General features: G+C 46.4%; 1 protein-coding gene across 4 annotated transcripts in view; it reads left to right on the top strand.

The window, feature by feature from the left end:
* CRACDL (CRACD like) overlaps positions 1-23,183 on the top strand; it is a 145,431-nt gene that overhangs the window by 120,130 nt on the left and 2,118 nt on the right. For all 4 annotated transcript variants that reach the window (XM_074403949.1, XM_039462929.2, XM_074403963.1 and 1 more), the window contains exons 8-9: positions 21,682-21,869; positions 22,938-23,082. In XM_074403949.1, coding sequence (XP_074260050.1) covers positions 21,682-21,869; positions 22,938-23,082 — 333 coding nt within the window. The remainder of the gene's footprint in view (positions 1-21,681; positions 21,870-22,937; positions 23,083-23,183) is intronic.

Genomic DNA, 23,183 nt, shown 5'->3' with positions numbered 1-23,183 from the left:
TGGTGGGTTTGTTTGTTGGTTTGTTTGTTTTTGAGACGGAGTCTCACTCTGTTGCCCAGGCTGGGGTGCAGTGGTATGACCTTGGCTCACTGCAACCTACGCCTCCTGGGTTCAAGCAATTCTCTTGTCTCAGCCTTGCAAGTAGCTGGGATTATAGGCGTGCACCCGACTAATTTTTTTACGTTTTTGGTAGAGACGAGGTTTCACCATGTTGCAGGCTGGTCTCGAACTCCTGACCTCAAGTGATCTGCCTGCCTCAGCCTCCCAAAGTGCTGGGATTACAGGTGTGAGCCACTGCACCTGGCCTGCTGGTTTTTTTAATAAATGGAAATCTGTGAGCCAGAAAATGAAACTACACAAATAAGTTGTGTGTACATGTGATGAGGGCCCTAGAGAGAAGTTTTCCGTGGCAAATTTTGTTTTTAAAAATGTTTTGGCCAGACACGGAGACCAAAGTCACACCTGTAATCCCAGCATTTTGGGAAGCTAAGGCAAGTGGATCACAAAGTCAGGAGTTTGAGACCAGCCTAACAACATGGTAAAACCCTGTCACTACTAAAACTACAAAAATTAGCCGGGCATGGTGATGTATGCCTGTAATCCCAACTATTCAGGAGGCTGAGGCAGGAGAATTGCTTGAACCTGGGAGGTGGAGGTTGTGGTGAGCCGAGATCACTGCATTCCAGCCTAGGCAACAGAGCGAGACTCCATCTTAAAAAAAAAAAAAAAAAAAAAAAAAAAGTTTCAGGCTATTTTAGAGGCTACTCAAAATCCCAAGGTTCCATTCAAGCACTGCATTATAGGACAGAGAGGAAATCGAACTTGATGGCTCTCTTGGGGAATCCTGCATCCTAAGAGGAAAATGCACACATAGGAGGAAAGATTAGCTCATACAAAACCATGTAAAAGCAGTTCTAAAATAGTCTAATCTTTTCTGGCTCTTTTACAGTGCTTTAAACTCCTAAGGTGACACGCAGGGATTCACAGTTCCAAAGAGCCCACACATATGGCCTTCCCAATCTCAGGCCCCTTGGCACAGCTGTGATTTTGTGTTGCTGTTGCCACTGCAGTAGGATAATCAGAGCAGGAATTTGGAGGAAGTTCAAGCTATAGTTGATGATCCACTCTGCAGATTTCCACTGAGGTTATTGAAGCTACTGTAGAGTGATTCAAAAGCCACTGAAGTAGCAAGGGAGGGACGAGTTGCTCTCTATGCACATGAAACCCTGACCTTCATGGCCTAGAATTGAAAATGTCTCTCAAGGGCTTCCTGAATGAATGGAACTTAAAAACAGAATATCAAGCTCATAGTCAGATCTGGAAAGGAAGCATCAGCGGGCAATGCCTGGCCCACTATTTATGTCTAAGTTCCTCAATCTAAGCCAGGCTTTCTTCACTGTAAAATGCCTGGGATGGTCCGTAAAGACCTTGTGTATTTTTCTTTGATTTATAAAATGTAATAGAGTATTTGTTTATTAGCAGCTTTGCTTATATAGTAGAAGAGAATTGTCTCGTCCAAGTTTAATCACATTCTCTAAAGCCATAGAAATAACAGAGTTAGATGAATTATGAAATGAAAGAAGAATCTAGGTTCCTTTATGGGTATGGGTAATGATTTTCATTTTAATGTAAAGAGAGGCGGGAAGGAATTACCTGCATTCTATAGGGAAGCAACTCTGGGGGCAGGGGCAGTGCTACTGGAAGGATAGATAGCAGGACAGGCTGGGCCTGCTGCCTGATCCTACCTGGACCTTGAGGGGCTGTCTCATGCTGACCAGAGCAGAATCTCAGGTTCTGCACTGTCAGACCCTAGCAGAGAGGCTGCCCCCATGCCTTCCCCAGATGCTGAATCTGTTTGTGCTTTCTTTCATTATTATCACTTCTATTATCATTCTTATTGCTCCCAAATTATATTAGCTGGAAGCAGTTCAGTTCATATAAATCTTACGGATAAGAAAAGTTTTAATAACAGTATTACTCTGTTTCCAGAAAGACCTAATAATTGCTATTGTGGTATCAAATATCTTGCCCAACGCTCCCAGATAGGCTTCTGCCTCCCCTGTCCTCCCGCTAGGGTAATGTATGCTAAAGTTGGATGATGGAAGTGTTCCCGATGACTTTGCTTCGGGGACTCAAGCTGCTTTGTCCCCAGCACTTGGTTTATTCTTCTTCCTCTCTTCCACACTTTGTGTTCCTTCCTTGAAGGAATGGAGTAAGCTTCAGCAGAAGGAATAGGGAAGGATGCGGTGCTGGTTGGTCATAATAAACAGAGGGGCCTGGCTTGCCAAAGGGGCTGAGCCTCACAGGGGCTATGCTGGAGTGATTACTGCAAGCTTAGTACATGTCTGTGCTCCTTGAGGCAGAGGAGACCTGTTTATAGGCCTGGTTCGTAATTTGCTGATCTGTCCTAGGAAATAAATGGCCCCGGGTTATCAGCCTTGTTCATTTGTGCAGAACATTATGCATCCTCCCATTGGTTCAATTCATCCCAGAGTCTAAATTACAGGTCATAAAGCAGCTTCTGCACACAGGATTAGAATGAGAACAAAGGAGTTAAAGAATATTGTGTGGAAAAATTGCAAAACACAGAAAGTATGTAGAAAAAAAAATCACTCCTAAGTCTACCTTCCTTCTAGTCTGTCTTGTTTCTGGGTATGAGATTTATTTTTTCACAAAGTCGTGGTCACATATGGGTGTTTTGGGAGGTAGAGCAAGAAACCACCCTTCTCACCTGGGACCTCATTTGATAACCAGCATTGGCTTCTAATCTGAGCTGGATTCCTCCAGACAGGGTTGGTGACACATTCCAGTCTCTGACCTTCTTTTTCTAGACTCCAGTACTCACTCATCTGTGCATTCTTTTTTTGAACAAATATTTAGTGTCCTCCTGCCATACAAGCTCTGTGTTGGCCCCAAAAGATGGGAAAAGTATAGGGGCCTGACCCTTGGAGTTTATCGCATGGAGGAGGCTGGTGTTAGCTGGATGCTGGGGGAATGCAGACAGCCATTTTCTAGCCTACCTTGTCTTTGGATGTCACAGCCATTTTCTGAAGGAAATGGACTGAAAGAGACTGTCACCCTTTTTCAATAACACAGTTCAGATATATTCAAATTCATCCGGGTTAGAATACAAGCTATGGGGGTTTTTTTGATACCAAACTAATAATATATTCCTATCTCTTGAATTTTTAAATTTTCATTTTATTGTGATAAGAACATATAACATGAGATTGATCCTCTTAACAAATTTTAAAATGTACAATACAGTATTGTTGTCTGTAGGTACAATGTTGTAGAGCAGATTTCTAGAACGTACTCTCCTTACATAACTGAAACTTTATAAACATTGATGAGTAGCCTCCAATTTCCTTCTATAGAAGCTATAAAAATAGAAATTTTAGAACTGGAAAAGCTGGAGTGGCTATATTATCACACAAAGAAAACTTCAGAAAAAAACCAATTATTAGTGATAAAATGGAACATTATATAATGATAATTTCAGTAATATTGGTGAATCAAGAATGCATAACAGTACCTAATGTGTATGTCCCTAACAACAGAGCTTCAAAATACATGAAGCAAAAACTTGGCAGTACTGAAAGGAAAAATAAATAAATCCAAAGTAAAATGTAGAGATGTTAGCACTCCTCTGGCAGTAGTCAAGAAAAGTAGCAGGTAGAGGCCAGGTGTGGTGGCTCACGCCTATAATCCCAGGACTTTGGGAGGCCAAGGCAGGTAGATCACGAGTCAGGAATTCAAGACCAGACTGGCCAACATGGTGAAACCCCATCTCTACTAAAAAATACAAACATTAGCTGGGCTTGGTGGCTCATGCCTATAATCCCAGCTACTTGGGAGGCTGAGGTAGGAGAATTGCTTGAACTGGGACCCGGGAGGCAGAGGTTGCAGTGAGCTGAGATTGCGCCACTGCGCTCCCGCCTGGGCTACAGAGCGAGACTCCATCTCAAAAAAAGAAAAGAAAAGTAGCAGGTAGAAAATCAGGAAGGATATTTCAATTAGGTCAAGTTGGTTGAACATTATCATCAATCACCTTGACCTGATTGGTATTTATAGAACAGTCCACCAGCCACTGCAGAATACATGTTCTTTTCAAGTGCACATGGGACATTCATGAAGACAGACCATATTCTAAGTCACTAAACAGCCCTTAATAATTTAAAAAATTGAAATTATGCAAATCTTGTCCTTTGCTCTTAATGAATTAAATAAGAATTTTATAACATCTGAAAAATATCTGGAAAGAAATATGAAAACGATCATCAAATATTTGAAATTAAACACTAAACCACTATATTATCCATGGGTCAAAGAGGATGTCTTAAGGAAAATTAGAACACTGAATTAAAATGAAAATATATCAAAATTTGTGGAATGCAGATAAAGTGGTACTTAGGGAAACTCAACATTAAATTATTAGAAAAAATGTTTCAAAGCAATAATTTAAGCTTCCACTTTAAGGAGCTAGAAAAAGAAAAGCAAACTAAAAGCAAGCAGGAAAGAAAACAGAGTAAACATAAATGAAAATATAAAATAATATTAAAAATTAATGAAACCACAAGATGGTTCTTAAAAATAACCAATAAAGTTGATTTAAAAACTGAGCGAAGAAAGACACAAATTACAAACATTATGGAGTATCACTACTGACCCTACAGGCATGAAAATGATAAGGGAATACTGTGAGCAATTCTATGCACCTGAATTTGACAAATGACAAGAAAAGGGCCAATTCATTGAAAGACACAAACTATCAGACTTAAAAAGTAGCATGAGTAGTCCTATATATGTTAAAGAAATCAAATCTGTAGGGAAAAACCTTGCAGAAAACTCCAGTTTCACATAGTTTCACTGGTGATTTCCACCAACCATTTAAAGAAGAAATAACACCAATTATAAAAAATCTCATGCAAAAATAAGGGGGAACAATTCCCAACCCATTTTATGAGGCCAGCATGATTGTAATACTGGAATTAAAGACAATACAGAAAACTATAGACCAGTATTTCTGAATTTAGATGCAAAGTTCTTTTTTTTTTTTTTTTTAGACATGGTCTTGCTCTTGTTGCCCAGGCTGGAGTGCAATGGAACTTGACTCACTGCAACCTGCACCTTCTAGGTTCAAATGATTCTCCTGCCTCAGCCTCCCGAATAGCTGGGACTACAGGCATGCACCACCACACCTGGCCAATTTTTTGTGTTTTTAGTAGAGATGGGGTTTCACCATGTTGGCCAGGCTGGTCTTGAACTCCAGCCTCAGGTGATCCACCCACCTCAGCATCCCAAAGTGCTGGGATTACAGGCGTCAGCACCTGGCCTAGATGCAAAATTCTTTTTTTTTTTTTTTTTTTTTGAGACAGAGTTTCGCTCTGGTTACCCAGGCTGGAGTGCTATGGCGCGATCTCAGCTCACCGCAACCTCCGCCGCCTGGGTTCAGGCAATTCTCCTGCCTCAGCCTCCTGAGTAGCTGGCATTACAGGCACGTGCCACCATGCCCAGCTAATTTTTGTATTTTTAATAGAGACGGGGTTTCACCATGTTGACCAGGATGGTCTCGATCTCTTGACCTCATGATCCACCCGCTTCGGCCTCCCAAAGTGCTGGGATTACAGGCGTGAGCCACCGCGCCCAGCCCCGATGCAAAATTCTTAACAAAATATTATCAAATCGTACATCACAACCAAATGTTCGTGGAGCATAGGAACATTCATAGGCAAAAGTATGAACCTTGGCCTAAGTCTCACATCGTATACAAAATTAACTCAAAAGGGGTTATGGACTTAAATGTAAAATGAAAACTATAAAACTTTTAGAAAAAAATAGGAGAAAATATTTGGGATATAAGGCTAGGCAAAGACATCTTAGACTTGACATCAAAGCATCCAAACTGGAAAATCTGATGAATTGGACATTATTAAAATTAATAACTTTTGCTTTGCAAAAGACTTAGTTAAGAGCCTGTAAAGACACACTACAAACTGCAAGAAAAGATAGGCAAACTACATATCCAATAAAGGACCAGTATTTAGAATATATACAGTCTTCTCAAAACTCATATCCTTAGCCCATTTTCTAATTGGTTTGTAAAAAAATGCAAACCAGTTAGAAAGTGGGCTAAAGACATGAACAGACATTTCACCGGAGAAAGTGTACAGATGGCACATAAGCACCCGAAAAATATGCTTGCCATCATTAGCCATTAGGGAAACACAAAACCATAATGAGATACCATTACGCAACTATTAAAATGGCCAAAACAAAAAATATTAATAATTCCATTGTGCTCGTGAGGATGTGGATAAAATGCAACTCTCATTAGATTGTTATCTCTATAGCTGATGGAAATGCAAAATGGCACAGTCCCCTTGGAAAACAGTTTGGCAATTTCTTGCAAAATTAAAAATGCACTTACTTATGACCCAGCAATCCCACTTTAGATATTTATCCTAGAGAAATGGAAATGTACATTCGCATAAAAGCCGTACATGAATGTCTACAACAGCATTATTCATAATCACCAAAAACTAGCTGGGCACGGTGGCTCACACTTGAAATCCCAGCACTTTGGGAGGCCAAGGTGGGTGGATCACTCGAGTCCAGGAGTTCGAGACCAGCATGGCCAACATGGTGTAACCCCATCTCTACTAAAAATAAAAAATTAGCTGGGTATGGTGGCACACACCTGTAGTCCCAGCTACTCGGGAGGCTGAGGCAGGAGAATCACTTGAACCCAGGAGGCGGAGGTTGCAGTGAGCAGAGGTCATACCACTGCACTCCAGCCTGGGTGACAGAGCGACATTGTCTCAAAAATGAAAAAATAACATTATCACCCAAAACTGAAAACAACCTACATGTACTTCAGCTGGTGAATGGGTAAACAAACTGTGGTACATCCATATGATGAAAAACTACTTAGCAATCGAAAGGAATGAACCCTCAGTATGCACAGTAAACTTAATTGGGCATGCTCAGGAGAGGAAGCCAGTCTTTAAAATTTGCAAACTGAATTATTCCATTTCTATGACATTTTGAAGAGGCAAAAATATAGGGACAGAAAAACAGATCAGTAGTTGCCAGGGGTTAGGGGTGAAAGGAGAGTCTGGCCACACAGAGGAAGGAAGAAGGAATTCTTCAGGGTGTTGATATTCTGTATCCTGTTTGTGATGGTTGTTATAAGAAGCTAAACATTAAAAACTCATAGAACTGAACCACCAGAGGGTGAATTTTACAATATATATATGTAAGAATAATTTTCAAATACAAAAAAAAAGGGGTAGCAGCCTCTTGCCCACTCCTTTCTGAACCTCTTTAATCCCATTCCCCAGGAGGAACAGCACTACCAGGTTCGTCCGCTTTCCCTTGAACACTGCAGTCATAACCACACCAAGATGGACATCCAGATCTAAGCACGTGAATCCTTTTATTTTAATCGCAAAAATGCCGTATATCTTGGCTTGCATTTTCACCCCACAGTAAAGCACGGACATCTTTTTTTTTTAATCAGAGTGAACTGCCTCACCTCATTCTTTTTAAGGGCTACACAGTATTTTATTTAACTGTTCCCCTCCTGAGGGGCATTCCGCTTGTTTGAGCTTTTTTTCCTCTTGCCGACAGTGCTGCAGTAGTTACTTGTCCATTTTAATGGGTTTCTTGTCCATTTTAGTCTGTATGTATTCACACTGTTGTTTCTCTGTGATAGATTCCTAAAAGTGGATTTTCAGGTTCTCAGATCATGTGCACTTTTAACACACCACTTCAAATTACCCTCCATAAAGGTTGTACTAGTTTACACTTCTTCCAGCAGAATAGAGACTATGTCTCTGCCCCCTCATCAACAGTAAGTGTCATCAGGGTTTTTATTTTCCTCCAGTCTGATGGATGAAAAATGCCAGTCATGTTGTTCGCCTAGGTCAGCAAGTTCTGGTCATCCTAATGCAGCATCTTTATCCTCCCATGTCCCCATGACAGCCTCATCTTTAACCTGACACCTATAGTGCCTCCTCCCTCCAACCCTCTTCTTACCCTTTCTTTCCAGGTCTTGGGTGTAACCATGGAGCTTTCCTCTTTAAAAATTCTCAATGCCTCCCATTGTATTTAGAATAAAAATCAAACTCCTGGAGAAGGCATTTAAGGCTTTTTAGATTCTGGCCAAAACAAACATTTCTGCCTCTCTAAGTTCGTCAGCCATTCCACTCCCTCCGTCATCTCCTCCAGCCCCTCCCTGCTCCAGCTCCCTGGCACTCTGTACACACCCCTGCCCGTGTTAAGCATACTTCAACCAACCCCTGAACTGGATCCTAAGCCTTGAGAACTTCCAGGTTTTTCTTCCTCTGTTGAGCATGCATACCCATGCCCTGGGGTTCCCAGCCTACAGTGGGTGGTCCTTGGACCAGGCTGTGTCTGCCTGACCAGGTGCTGGGATGAGGGAGCAAGGGAGGGGCTGGGTGGTGAGACTGAAGACTGTGGATCTGTGGGTTTTACTCTGAGAAACACCTCTCAGGGGCTGTGGGATTCTGAGCAAGTTGAGTCTCTTAAACTCTGAGTCTTAATTTCCTCCCTTATATAATGAGGTTGTTCATAATAGCAGCATATAGGGCAGCAGAGGCATTTTAACTGCAAAATATGATTCAGTTTCATAGAGTACAGTCATACTTTTCTAAGCATGTACTAAAATATTCTCATCTCAGCAGCACAGAATGCTGTGTGAGAATGGGATTCTCTTTGTCCCAGTTTTGGTTAAGGCACCAATGCAGAAATGTAGGATACCAGAGAGCACGTGTGCAGGATCTGTGGAGTCACCAACCACTCACCACCCCCACCCTGAGAATATGCGGAGAGTGGGGAGGGGTAAAGGGGATTTGCAAAAGACTTTCTGTGGAGAGCACACTGCAGTTCTGTGAGCCACCAGTGCAACAGGGGTGGAACTAGAGGGAACTGACCTCATCCAATCTGCAAGGGCGGCTTCTATGAGACTGCTTAGAAGCTGGACAGGTGTGCCCTGCAGAGAGATATGGAGGACTGCTGCCAGCTTCAGGCCACCTGTGGGCGTGGGGCACACAGGACTGCCACATAACCCACCTGTGCTCCCAGAGCCCCACCTGAGGGGCCAGCCAAGAGGACAAGGGGACAATGAGGAGCGGTCACAGCCAGAGTCTCCGTGGTAGCTGGAAATCCCCCAGTGTCAATTTCAGGTGTCTGCCAGGCCCAAACAGCAGAAGACCTTGTAAGGTTCCAGAGAACCCTGCTGATCTCACCACTCTCCTTCTCCAATGCTCAACCCTCAGGAAAGAAGTCCTCGCCCCAACCCAGACAGCACCCTGCATTCAGGAGTCACAACCTGACTTCACCCAGAGGCTACACATTTTAATTACTGAATTAAAACGGATTATAACAAAAGTGACCATGGTGACTGCTGGTACCTGAGAAGTACTGGGAAGGTGCTGGAAGTTTTACAGTCTCCACCTGGGATAGGGGGACCATGGAGACCAGGATCAAGCACTGCTTTTGTCTGTCCAGAACCTGCCAGTGTAGTGCTCTGGTTCCTGCACAGATGCAGTCCACCTCCTAGGAGCAGAAGAGCAGCACCACCCATCCCCTGCGGCTGCATTGGTGCCACTTCAGAGGGATGGCTTCAGTGTTTTCTCCAGGGCAGCCATTAACCTCATGTGGGGATGCTGAGACCCTCGGTGCACTCACCCCAGGGCTCAGGAGAGAAGTAGGTTTAAAGACGAGAAGACAATGTCTTCATGACAAGTGGGCAAGTGTCCCAGGCCCCTCTGAGCAGGGCCAAGGGTGGTGTGGCAGGAGGTGAGGTCTGAGCCGGCAGCAGTGTGGACCTGTAACACCGGCAGCCCTGGAAGTAGATGTCCTGGGGACCAGGGGCACTGGCTGGTTAAAAGAAGTATCTACCAGAGCCTGGGGGCAGGGGACAGATGTCAGTCCAGTTCAGGAACTGAGCCATCTGGTCAGGTGAGCACTTTGTATTAGCCAGAAAGGGGACAGTATACCGTGGGCTTTCTCTTCAGGCTTTCTTTGGGCAGAAGCTCAGAGCAGCATCAAGATCAGCAGTTAACAATGCTGGCTGCAACTTGCAGTCACCTGGGAGTCCCCCCCCCAACACAGATTCGGTAGACTGGCCCAGGGTGAATCCCTGACAGTGGAGTGTTCAGGGCTGCCTAGGTGGTTCTAAATGTGTGGCCAGTGTTGAGATCCTGGGCTGTAGGACAGCAGTGCCTCTCAGACTTGGGAGTGCTTATGAATCTGCTTAAGGTAATGCTTCCCACTCAGGACGTCTGGAACAGTGGCAGCACTGCTGGTCCATGGACCACACTCGGAGTGGTGAGGCTCCAAATCTGTGCTGTCCAACACAGAGCCACTAGCACATGGCTGTTTAATGTAAATGTGAGCAAAATTAAAGCAGAGTTCCTCGGTCACCGCAGCCACATTTCAAGGCCCAGGAGCCATGTATGGCTGGTTGACAACACAGAGGGCATTTCCATTATTATACAAAGTTTTACTGGGCCGCACTGTTTCAGGGCGGTCATTAGCAAATAGCACCTTTATGAGACCCTGTAAGGGTTATGCTCTTCCCAAAAATGGCTTGTGTATCAAGGCACCGTTATACTTCACCTTTCTGCTTGTATGCCTGTCTCGCTATATCAGCTCCTTGAAGTCGAAGTCTGCAGCAGATTTACCTTCTCAGTGAATGGGTAAATAATAACAATAATAGCTAACACATAGTAAGCACTTACTAACTTACTAAATGCCAAGTATTACATTAAATGCTTTATGTATTAATTTTCAACACCAGTCCTATTTAGTAAATAGGAAAACAAATTTAGGTTAAAGAACTTGCACAAAGGCATGTAGCTAGTAAAGTGTGGAGGAGAGGTGGAGGCTGCCTAGACTTACTGCAGCTGGCGCTCCCCGGTGTCCTGCTGCCCTGCAGTGCTTCTCAGCTGGGGCAGGCGTGGGCCTCAGCAGACACTGGCAGTGCCTGGAGACATTTGATTGACACAGCTGTGGTAGGGTGGGGATGGGATGTACAGTATACCAGCATCTAGCAGGTAAAGATGCTGAGCATCCTACAGTACACCGGGCAGCTCCCCGCAACAAAGACCTATCCAGCCCAAAATGTCAGCAGTGCCAAGGCTGAGTAACTTCTGTTTGCCACTCAGTGCATAAGCTAAAATGGGGAGAAAGTGGTTTTATAGGACAGTCGTGAGGTCATACCTCTTAGTAAGAGATGGCATGTCAGGTAGTGAATGAAGATTAGAGATCAGGTGGTCTGTGTTCAAATCCCACTTTTGTAACATATTGGCCAAGTGACCCTGGACAAGTCACTTTTTTCCATAAGTCTCTGTGGTCCCATGTCTAAAATGGGGATTGAAAATATCCTTACATTACAAGGAGGGCTGTGAGGGTCATTATGAATATGATACTGCTCTCAAAGCAAAGATGGACTAAACCTTAACTGTGACCATTTCTTTGGTTGGGAGAAATTTCCCTACCTGACTGGGGTGGGTGAAGGAGGGCTCAGATGTAATAAAGACAGGGAAATCTGAGCTCCAAGGACAGAGGCCATCCCTGGAATGATTCCTTACTCTTCTCTGTTGGCCGCCCTAGACAGTTCTTGTAGAATTCCGGCAGTTCCCGGAGATCTGAGGTGGGGAGACAAGGAATCTAAGGTGAGGCATTTGTGTACATTTCAAAGTGTAAGTAGAATAATTTTTCTCCTTTTTCTCATTAATGTGCTCTAGCTCAAAGTTATTTTTAAGTAACAGTACCTTTCCCTCCCCATATCCTTTTGAGGTCCCAGTTATATCACCTGGTTGGGAGTGGAGACCGGCTGTCTCTGTAGACTGGTCATTGCCTCCTGCTGAGAGGCTTCCTTTAATTGCGCAGACAGTGGCAGTTTAGCAAATGTGCTTTCAGTTCAGCCTCTCCGCTGACAACTCCATGCCCTTGAGCCCAGCCCTGGCTCCCCAGGGTCTCCACTGTGAGATGTGGAGGTTGGACCGGGCCACCCTGGGATGTCTGCCAGCGTTGACATGCCAAGTGCTGGGCAGCTGTGCCAGAAGTCAGGAAAAGAGCCTGGCAAAGCATCTGCCCCTTGGGATGCCCCCAGGACACATGGCTGCACGTGTCTGACCAGATTCCTGGCCCCACCCCACACACCCACACACAGATGTGATTCACGATTGTTTTTTCTTTATGAATGCCTTCTCACAGATGTTACCTGTGAGCAACAGATCCCCAAAGCAGGTATAGTTGGGGCTTTGACAACAACCAAAGCAGACCCCGGGGCCCTGTTTGGGAAAAACTCACATCAGTTTCTACTACGGGGACCTGAGCAAACTCCTGCCCTGGGACAAGGACCAACACTCACCCCTCCCCTCACCCCTGATCCCATGACAAATATGCTACCGTATGAGGCCCTCACAAATAAATGCTTCCACTGGGAGACTTTCTGATGACCTCAGCCTTTTCACCCGGACTGGATTAGTTGTCAAAGGATGACGTGCTGCTCATTCTCACTGTTTAACTGAATGGGCATGACCTGGATGAGTGAGTAGAGGACATTTCATAGAGACTGTCCACGCTGTGGGAAAAACGGCCCCTCCTGGCCCTCACTGCCCTTGCCTGTTATGATCGAAGCGTGCTACCAGGGCTGTTAAAGCAGCAGTGGCTTTTATCTTCCTGCCATGTGGAGTTGAAGCTTGTGTGAGAAGAGTTATGTAGGCCAGAGGAAGGTGGGTTTCTGAGCATCAGCTGGGAAATTCAAACCACAGAAAGCCTGGCCTGGGGAAGCAGGAGAGACTGAGGAGCCCCTGGCAGTGCCTCCTGACCTGGGAGTCAGGTAAGGGATGAGGGCAGTTTGGCCCTCGCAGCCCCGTGCTGGTGGCTGGGAAAGAAGCTCCCAGAAACAGTGTCCTTCCATTTGCCCCCAGGCTGTAAAATGAGTCTGTTTGGAGTCAGGTCCTCTATGCTCGCTGTGCTGTTCCACCTAGGAGGGGACGTGGAGCAAGAGGAGGGAGGCTCTGGAGGATGGAGGGAAGAGAAAGATTGTGTGGGTGAGGGGAGGTAGCGGTTAGAAAAGGCAAAACAGATGAGGCCCTAGGGAGGGTGCACTTGAGGCTGTGGGGAAGTGAAGCGGTGGGAAGGGTCTGCTGGTGAGGGCATCCGGGGCACCTTGCTTAATCACAGTGTGGAAACAGCTCTGTGTGCAAACTTGCCTCTTTTCTCTATGTGCACAGGGAGCTGGGCTCTTCTTCTTGGTCACTCTCAAGCACCTAGTGGCTCCTGTCTTAGGTTCTGTTTTTGTTTTTTTGTGTGCTTTTACTTCTAATTGAAGAATAATATACGTTCAGAGAAGTGCAGAGATCCTATGTGTGTAGGTTAATGCATTTCTAGACTGAACACACCAGACCAAGAAACAGAATGAGACCAGCATCCTAGAGGCCCTGCCGTGTCCCTTTCACCAGGATCTGGAACTCATTCCTGATTGTGGACCATGGTGGCCGTCAGAGGATCCTCTGGTCCTGATGTGTCTTGCAAGAGAGCCTGTCTCAATGCACGGGAGAGAAAGATTCAAAAAATCCTTTCTGTCTAGACTCAGCACCTTCCCCAGGGCTTGGTACCTGGTGGGCACTCATCAGGTCCAATCCGTTCTCATTGTCTAAGGAAGTTATATTCTGGAAAGTCACTGCAAACCCTAACAACTTAGCAAGTACTGAGTCACTGCTCCCAGGGGAAATGCAAGGTTAGGTTCCTGTGTGCCTCTGGCCACTGCATCAATAGATCAACACATAAGATGCTTTATTTAGTATATCTTGTTGATGCATTGACACTGAACACACAACCAACAGCACTGTAACTCAGGCCTGAATGAAGCATATCTGACACACACATTATCTCCATCAGGCACACCACACCTTCCTTCTTAGGAACATTAGACAGCACATCAGCAACTCCACTTGGGGGCCTAATTAGCAGAATCAGCAAGAAAACCTAGAGCCCCAAAATGTGTCACTGACTAGACCACAAAAATGATACTGTATATCATGTAAGAGCTGAAACAATAAGGCAGCACATCACTTTTTGACCTCAGCTGGGAACTTGCACATTGGGAAACTCAAATTTTTTGCTGCCCTGCACATGTCCGCAAATGACCATGCCAATACCATGCATATTGATTTTGGCATTACAAATGTATTTTAGTGAGTAGGCAAATTCTCCACTACGGAATCAGCACACAGTGAGGATTGACTGTATTTGTTGCATGAGGAGAGGGGGCTTGCCTGCGAAAAGCTCTTGCTCAGTCTCAAAATGCTCAGCATAGTTTTGAGATGAAGCCTGGGGCAAGCGTTACCACCACGAGTTCCACAGTGAGATCACACTTCTTGGCTCCAGGACAGATCTGATGATGAGCGACTGTAGACTTCGCCAGCTTGTATTGATCAGGAGTAGCCTGTGAGTCAAGACTGACAACAGATCAATAAATGCTTTTAAAAAACAAAACCCCTCAAATTCTTCATATGGGAAGCCTGACAAACCCTGCATCAGTGGGGTGGCCCCATGTGTCCCCAGGGCCCAGGGCCCAGCTCTGTGGACAGTGTCCATAGACGGGTCCCATTTCCACCAGGTCAACCATGGCTGTGGCAGTGGACCCGGAAGGCAGGCAGAACAGAAGACCACTACTCTATTTATGAAGCACCAAGGTACAGTGACTGTTCTAGCTTCAGCTGGCTGTGAGAAACAGTGATGATGTATCCACTTTAGATTCCAGGTCTTAGTAAACTCAGGTCTCTTTTTCCACAGAGAATGTTGTGAAGACCTGGGAATGAGCTATTGATGTGCATTTTTAGGATGACAGCGTAACGGAGAAAATTGGAAGTGGTATGCCCAAGTGTTCACACAGCTCCCTTGGGTTGTTGATTTATGGGAAGCTTTTTCTCTTTCTTTATACTTATATCTACTTTCTAAATCTGTGCAATATGCTTGTGTACATCTATGAACAAGAAAGAAATGTTATGGAAAGAAAAAGTTTCTTAAAAATTGCTGCATCAGGCTGGGTGCAGTGCTCACACACATATTCCCAGCACTTTGGGAGGCAGAGGCAGGAAGATCACTTGAGACCAGCCTGCATGACATAGTGAGACCCAATCTTAACAAAAACTAATTTTTAATAAAAATAGGCATGTGGCTCGCACCTGTAGTCCCAGCTACTCAGGAGGCTGAAGTGGGAGTATCAGTTGAGCCCAAGAGTTCAAGGCGACCATCATGACACCACTACCCTCATCACACCACTATAGTCTAGCCTGGGCCACAGGGTGGGTGAGACGCTGACTCTACCAAAAAAAAGAAAAGAAAAAAAAATTGCTACTTCAGAAAGGACACCATATACCAAATTTTAAAGAGGCCTGGGAATCCTGCTGCCTTCCCTTAAGGCACAGCATCTCCTTTATCTCCTTGACCAAAAAGCAAGGAACCTGGAAGTTTACATTGTACTACGGCTCACTGCCTTTCGAGAGACTGTTCTTGACAGCCCCCAGCTTCCAGACTTAACAGCTGCGTCCCTAGTGTCATAGGGGGTGTGGTCCACCCTGGTGCCCTCAGCTGGTCATTACAGAAGTCTTTCTGAAGGAAAAAACCAATACCTTAAGAATGAATTTTTTAAAATATATATTTTATTGCGTTTTAGGTTTTGGGGTACATGTGAAGAACATGCAAGATTGTTGCATAGGTACATACATGGCAATATTTTAATAGGCACTAAAAGAACTAACCATCACCAATCAGAAAGTCAAAATGAAGTGATGAGATGCATCTGTCCCACCTAGTGTGTAGTTGAACATCTCTAGAAATGGCTTAACATTGAGGATTTTTGAAATGGTTCATTTTAGGTATTTCTGAATACAAATAGTTCAGTAATAATGCCAAATGTGGGTCTGGAAACTTTATGGTTCCCTCCTACAGGGTATTTAGAGTTCTGTGTGCGGGGGTATTTGAAGAGTGATTCCTGGGAATGCAAATGAAAACTGGGCTCCCATCTTGGGAAGTATGTCCCGCATCCAAGATGGCCAACCTCGGCCGTAACGCACAGCTTGTGCATGGAGGAAGGAGCACCGCCATGGAGAGTGGGACTGCAGTACACACTGGTGTGGCTTGGGCCAGGCTCCTCCGCGATGCCACACCAGCAGGGCAACCCCGATCAGGCTCTCCCACACTGCGGCAGATGTGACCAGGATGAGGCCCTTGCAGGGCTTCCAGGCAGACAGGCACACACACAGCATTAAGACAGTCTGCTAGAGCCCGTGGACAATGTCCTCAGGGAGCCAAGAGTCAGCCTGCAGGAGGCTGGGGTGCAACCCAGTGCTTGCTGTGGTTTTCTTATCACAGCAACCACGAGGGCTCATTGTCATGGCAGAATGACTCACTGGTTTCCATCAGCTCTGGGGTAAAGTTTGACCAAAAGTCTATACCCCTCCTCCAGCGGGAACAATAATAACAACACTGGCAACAACCGTATAACAACAGCAGCAATTGTGGTGGTAGCTAAGGCCAGATACTGCGCTAAGGGCTTTCCCTGGATTCTCTCACAGAATCTTCTCAACCACCCTGGGTGGCATAGAGGGTGGGTATTTCACCTGATCTTCACAACCACACTGGGAGGCATAGGTCATGGATTATATCATGGAGTCGTCACACCACATTGGCAAAGGTAGATAGTGGGTTATCTTGAAATCTTCATAACCGCAGGGGGAGGTATAAATAGTGGATTATCTCACAGAATCTTTACAGTCAGACTGGGAGGTGTAGAGACTTCTGTTTTCTTCAGTTTTACACTGAAATCAAGTCTCAGGGAGGTTCTGGAAGTTGCCCAAGAGCACTAGCCGGAGGCCCTAAGCTAGTTCTGCAGGCCCCAGGACCACATCGTTAGCAGCTCCCTTGCCCTGGCCCCAGGGAGGAAGCATTCTTCATCAGCACAGCCCATTGAGCCCAACCCCAAGAACAGGAGCCCTCAGAAGTTAGTGCTGGAGCAATGTCCTTTTCACAATCAATCCTGGGCTGCAGGGGGCATGTTAAGGAGGAGGAATCTGGAGAAGAGCAAGCCTACTACCGGCTCCTTTGAAGGAATTCTTTCCTTAAATGACAACACAATATTTTATCTGATCAGAAGTTGTTTTCCTTCGAGTTAAGCTGGGGGGAGCTTTGTGGCTGTCCCGACTTCCTGCACACTCTGCACCTTGCCTTTGGAGGTGTCATGATGCATCTGCTCTGCAGCAGACCAGATTGCTGCCCTGCGGAGTCAGGCTATTCCACAATCCACAAAGGTGATCACACAGATAAAGACCTGGAATTGCTGGTCCCTGGTCTGTGAGAAATGCTCCTGGGCTATTGGTTGCAAACCCAGGCACACTTGACAGCTGAAACTCATTGTCAGTTGGGGAGGAGATATTGAGATGTCAGAGTCTTTAGCCAAATCCTTGGGAGATTAAGGTTGTCTGTGTGTGGAGGCAGGAAGAGGTAAACAAAGGAGTGTTTTCAACTGATTTATCTGAACTGAGGCCACATCTACATTATCCCGGGATTGATGACATTTTGAACATGTTTAATCTCAGAAGCTATTTTATCGTGTAGCCTTGACCCTGGATGCTCATGCTTGAGCGATCACATTATAAGGGTCTTTGGCCCCTGAAGCCTGCCTTACCCTGCACATTGCCAGGGACTTCAGCCCCTTCTCCTGCCCTCCCCAGGTGGAGTATGGCACAGATCCCAGAGCTCCTACACACCCAGTATGGGTGCCAAGCACAGGAGGCGAGCATACAGTTCGGAGAGGCCTCCCAGGCCCCTGCCACAGAGCAGAATGGCTCATCACACAGTTGCTCTGCCTGTGCTTACTGGGGACAAAGGTGCAGCTTCCCTGAGGCTCAGCACTGTGGACAGTGAGGTCCAGCCCACCACCCCTTTCTCAGCTTATCTGCTGAGAGGCTCCAGGTGGAATCTCAGGCATCTGTGAACTACATTAGGGAGCTTGAGTGAGTTTTCTCCCTGTTTCCTGGTGTCTAGACCCTCATTCGCTATTCTTTCACTCCTCTACCTGTGAGAGTGGCCCTGGACAGTACCTGTAACAGGGTCTGGAGGTTACAAGGGCCCTCTTCCATTCCTGACAAGGAAGAAGGTAGGAAGAGAATACAGAATAAAAGGAAAGACAAGCAGTTTCAGGGAAAGCGGCAGGGAACCAAAAAGGAGAGAAGTGGTGGTGTAGTCAAAAGTTGGCCCAGTGTTTGGAGACACTGCCATTGCAGGTGCCTCATCCCACAGCATGGCCTGGCCCAGCCAGGGCACCCACTCATTCCTGCGAGTCTTCACGTGAACACAGACACACGCTTAAACACACACACAGTACAGCTGGAAACATTCCTACCCCACAGACAGGCAGCAGCAGGTGACTCTTCTGTGCTTGGGATGGAATTCTGCCAACATGCTCTTGATGAAAGAAAAATTTACCTCTTGCCAAGCTCAACATTTAGAACTGCACCTGGTATATAGTCTGTGGCATATGTTTGTTCAGTAGATAAGAAATGCTTATGACCAAAGGCATACTTCAGTTGGGTAGATGGTGAACTAGCAAATATGTCTGGTTCCAGACACGGTGAGGCAAGTGTCTCAAGAGGTTACAGAGGAATGAGGAGAGAGGCTGACCAGAACAGACTTAACGCAGGAGGTGGTACCTGGGGTCCCTGGTGAACCAGCAGGGAGGATTCTAGAACAAGATATCCAAGCTCTTGTCGCCTCTTTTGAGCTGTGGCCACAGCCTCCTTCCTAGCTTCCTCCTAGCCTCTCGTCCCTCTGCAGTCAGACTAACTCTCCGTAGCACCTCCAGAGTGAGCCCATGGTTTGAAACTCCCACAGCTTCCCCATTACGGACAGAAAAAGAAAAAAGACAGAAAAGACCCTTCCTCAGGGCTGGTCTACGTTACTGCTCCTGCCCCCACCCCCAGCCGGGAAGATTGCTCTTCAGACCCCCACCCCAAAGGCACCCCTACTCCCATTCACCAGTGTTAGGCCCTGTGTCCACATAGCCCTTTGGACATTTTAGCATTTTCTAGTTTCTACCAGTTACTTGCTTGTATCTGGTCTCTCCAATTAGACTTTGAGCTTTTTGAAGGAACAATTTGTTGTTTGTTTTCCCACCTCAAATATGAGGCAGTCCTTGCCCGCAGCAAATACTGAATGAATGGAAAGAAGAAAAGCGAAACAAAAAAGAAATGCTGGGCTCTGGCTAGGAATAGAAAGTAGGGCTGGATTGTACACTAGGAAGTTTTAGTAACTTCAGCAATTCTGCCTGTTGGATCAGGAGTAGAAGAGAAAACACTGGGAGCAAGCAATGACGGCCGAGGGTCAGGCGCAAGCAGGAGTTCCTGGTTAGGAACAAAAGTCAGACAAGGACCTAGAGAAGGGCCTCAGAGGCCGGAGGGATGCCCCAGGAAGACAGCTGCCCCCATCCCCGGGAGAGGATGTGCAACCACGTCAGAGCTGCAGGAGTGAAGCAGGTTGAGGACCAGGCAATGCCTTGGGATTTGGGGTTGGGTGGTTGGGAGGATGGAGAGTGGTGTCATCTCGTGGCTGGTTCAGGAACTGGCTGACAAGACAGCGGCAGAGGCCGTTTGAGCTAAGGGTAGAGGAGGAGGCCTTAGGAGACAGTGAGGCTCTGTGGAGACTTCTTTCAAGCTCAAGCTATGGAAGACCCAAGCATTCTGCAAAGCTACAGGAAAGACATCAGTGGGAGAGACTGAAGAGTCAGGAGCGGGGTAGGATGAGTCCAAGAGGTGGAGCAGAATTCCCAGGGGGCCAGTCAGGTGGAGGCCCCAGGGAGCAGCCAGAAAAAGGAGTGGAATCCATCCTGGCTGCCAGGGCCAGGGGAGGTCCTAGGTGTGTGAGGCTGAAGATTCTTCTCACCCCCAGCAGGAGACTGTAGCTTACAACGCAGTGGCGCCCCACTCCCTTTTCCTTCCTTGGTGACCAGGGGACTAAGGAAAAGAATTCCAGCCTGAACTGGAAGCAGAAACAAAGGCAAAACGAGTACTATCCTCTACACACCAGGGCAAGGGGTGGAATACATCAGGCCATGGAGAGCAATGACATGATTCCTCCTGGACATCTGCATGTGTTGCTGTGAAATGGAGCTGTTTTGCCACTTGGCTGACTCAGCCACACTGTGTAGAAAGGAACCGAGGAGAGGTGCCAGGTGGGTGGAGATCAGTTTCGGCTTTTGTTTTATCCTGTGGCAGGCAAACATCCAGAAGCAGGCTCACGGGGAACCTGGGTTCTATGTTTTTGATGTACCTGTAAGAAACCACTTACTGGCCAGGGGAGGTGGCTCACCCCTGTAATTCCAGCACTTTGGGAAGCTGAGGCAGGTAGATCGTTCGAGCTCAGGAGTTCGAGATCAGCCTAGGCAACATGGTGAGACCCCATCTCTACAAAAAATTAGCTGGGTGTGATGGTGCATGACTGTAGTCCCAGCTACTCAGGAGGCCAAGGTGGGATGATCACTTGAGCCTGGTAGGCGGAGGTTCTAGTGAGCCTTGATTGCACCACTGTACTTCAGCCTGGGTGTCAGAGTGAGACCCTGTCTCAAAAAAAAAAAAAAGAAAAAAGAAAAAGAAAAAAAATGCTACTTATTTAATCCAAAGATTTCCTTTGTCTATTGATAAAGGTTAATAAATTCTTATTGTAGAAAATATGAAAATACAGAATTGTTAAAATGTAAGAGGAGGGGAATCACCCACAATTTACCACACAAAGATAAGCACAGTTAACGTGGAAGGAAACATATGGTGTCTTTTTGTTTCTTGTTTTTTTGATACGGAGTCTTGCTCTTTTTGCCCAGGCTGGAGTGGAATGGCGCTATCTCAGCTCACTGCCTCCCAGCTTCAAGCGATTGTCCTGCCTCAGCCTCCCAAGTAGGTGGGACTACAGGCACCCACTACCACATCTGGCTAATTTTTGTATTTTTAGTAGAGACGAGTTTTTGCCATGTTGACTAGGTTGGTCTCGAACTTCTGACCTCAGGTGATCTGCCTGCCTTGGCCTCCCAGAGTGTTGGGATTAAAGGCATGAGCCACCATGCCTGGCCAACACATGGTTTCAAAGGCACTATTTCTTTTCTCTCTAGAACATTAAGGAAAGCAACTGTGGCCAGTTTTTGGTCTTACTCTCTCCACAAAACGAAGGTTATACTCACAGTTTTTAGAAGACAAGAGATCAGTAGTGTGTCTGCAGCATTTTAGCAGGAATCAGGTAGTATGTACTGGTCCAAAATGACAGGATTATATTAAAGAAATTTTATCTATTTGTGTACTTACCTCCTTCCAGAAAAGATTCCTAGGAGGAAGTTGGCTTTAAAGTACAGACCGACCCTATAGAAACAGTTGCATTTAATTGTTTGTGGCCCAGAGTAGAGGAGCATAATCTCTCTGATACATCTTTACAAAGAAAACAAAGTCCCCTAAAGAAAGTAATCGTCTCACCAGAGGGACTCCCAGCCACCTTACAACCTGAACCAAAGCAGTAATGTTCCCTGTGTGGGAAGTGAAAGGGTGAAACCGAAGAGGGAACAGTACTGTTTCTATAACCTTGTGCTTTTGCCCACAGAAAAGAATCTGCTGCCTGCAGCAACAGGGCCTGGAGCCGATGGGCAGCCCGCACCGCCCTGGATCACCGTCACTCGGCAGAAGCGGCGAGGAGCCTTGGACCAGCCAACCAACCAGGAAGACAAGCCTGGGGCACGGACCGGGAAGTCTGAACTGGGAAAGCAAGCCAAGGTGCCCGAGAGAGCCCAGGTGCTTAGAGCAGACACTTTCCATTCTGTGGGCGCAGGAGGGAGTAGCCAGCTGGGGCTGGGGCAGGGACCCCGTAAGGACCATAGGTCCTGCATGGGCGTCACAGGGACCGTTACCGGTGATGGTTGCAGATGTGTGGTTGAGAGCCAGTGAAGCAAAAGAAATGACTTGCCAAATCGTAACCTCCATAATGGAGCATTCTGCCTGCCTTTGGGCTGTTGCGGATGCGGAGAAGCACGTGAATCACTTAGGCAGCGCAGACAGCTCCCTGCCTCCTTGGCAACACAGCAGCTCAGCATCTAGAAAAATGGAAGGAGGTTAAAATAACTTCGGAGTTAGACACACAGCGATGATGTCAACAGATCCATCCCAGCTAACTGTGCTGTGAGGAGCGAGCCCTGTTCTTTGCTTCTCCACTGGCCACATGCTAGAGCTCCTCATTCCTTACCTGGGGCTGCAGGGCTGGAGCCTGCATTTCCATTTTGTACTCTGAACTTAAGGCAGCTTTCACCAGCCCAAACAATATGCCTAGAATCAGGCTGCCTAGCAGTTTTTGTATCCGCAGTAGCACCATGATGAATCTGTGTGTTTCAGCCATGTGGGGAAGAGAGCCTGAGCCTGCAGTAGGACCTGCTTCCCTTCGCTTTAACCAGAACCTCAACTATACTCAAACTTGAAGACCCTCATGCAGGCATAGGGAATTTAGAAAGCAAATATTAACCAGTTTGGGACATCTATAACTATACCAACTGTCATAAGATCACAAAACCATTTCTAAACAAATCATCTTGACTTTCAAATGGAATCCCTGCCATCTGGCACTGAGACCAGTTGTGGGGACAGGAAGGAAGCCATGATGCACGTGTGTGCCAGGGTAAGGCTGCACGCTGGTCTGAGCGCCAGCATCTGACCACTCCGTGTCAGTGAGCTGACACCAGGGCCCTCCTGAGAAAGTGCCAGCAGCACAAGGCATCTTGGGTGAGCAGCCTTGCAGCTCTTCTCTCTGATTGTGTTTGCCCCTGTCTGAATCACTGGGGACTTGGCAGCATGTGTCTTGTGTCTCGACAGGAGCATGTGAAGCAAGCTGACTTTGTCCGCAGCAAGTCTTTCCTGATAACCCCTGTGAAGCCTGCTGTGGACCGGAAGCAGGGGGCAAAGCTCAACCTCAAGGAGGGGCTGCAAAGAGGAATCTCATTGTCCCATCAGAACTTGGGTATGAACTCCTCAAGCATTACCACATACTTTGAAGTCATTTTCCTGGGTCATTCCTGCAGTTTGGGTTTTGGTTTGGTTTTTACGAATTACTTGCCACAT

The sequence above is a fragment of the Saimiri boliviensis genome, chromosome 1 (genome assembly GCF_048565385.1).
Source record: "Saimiri boliviensis isolate mSaiBol1 chromosome 1, mSaiBol1.pri, whole genome shotgun sequence".
Lineage (NCBI taxonomy): Eukaryota > Metazoa > Chordata > Mammalia > Primates > Cebidae > Saimiri > Saimiri boliviensis.
This window is presented reverse-complemented; position numbering and strand designations above follow the sequence as displayed.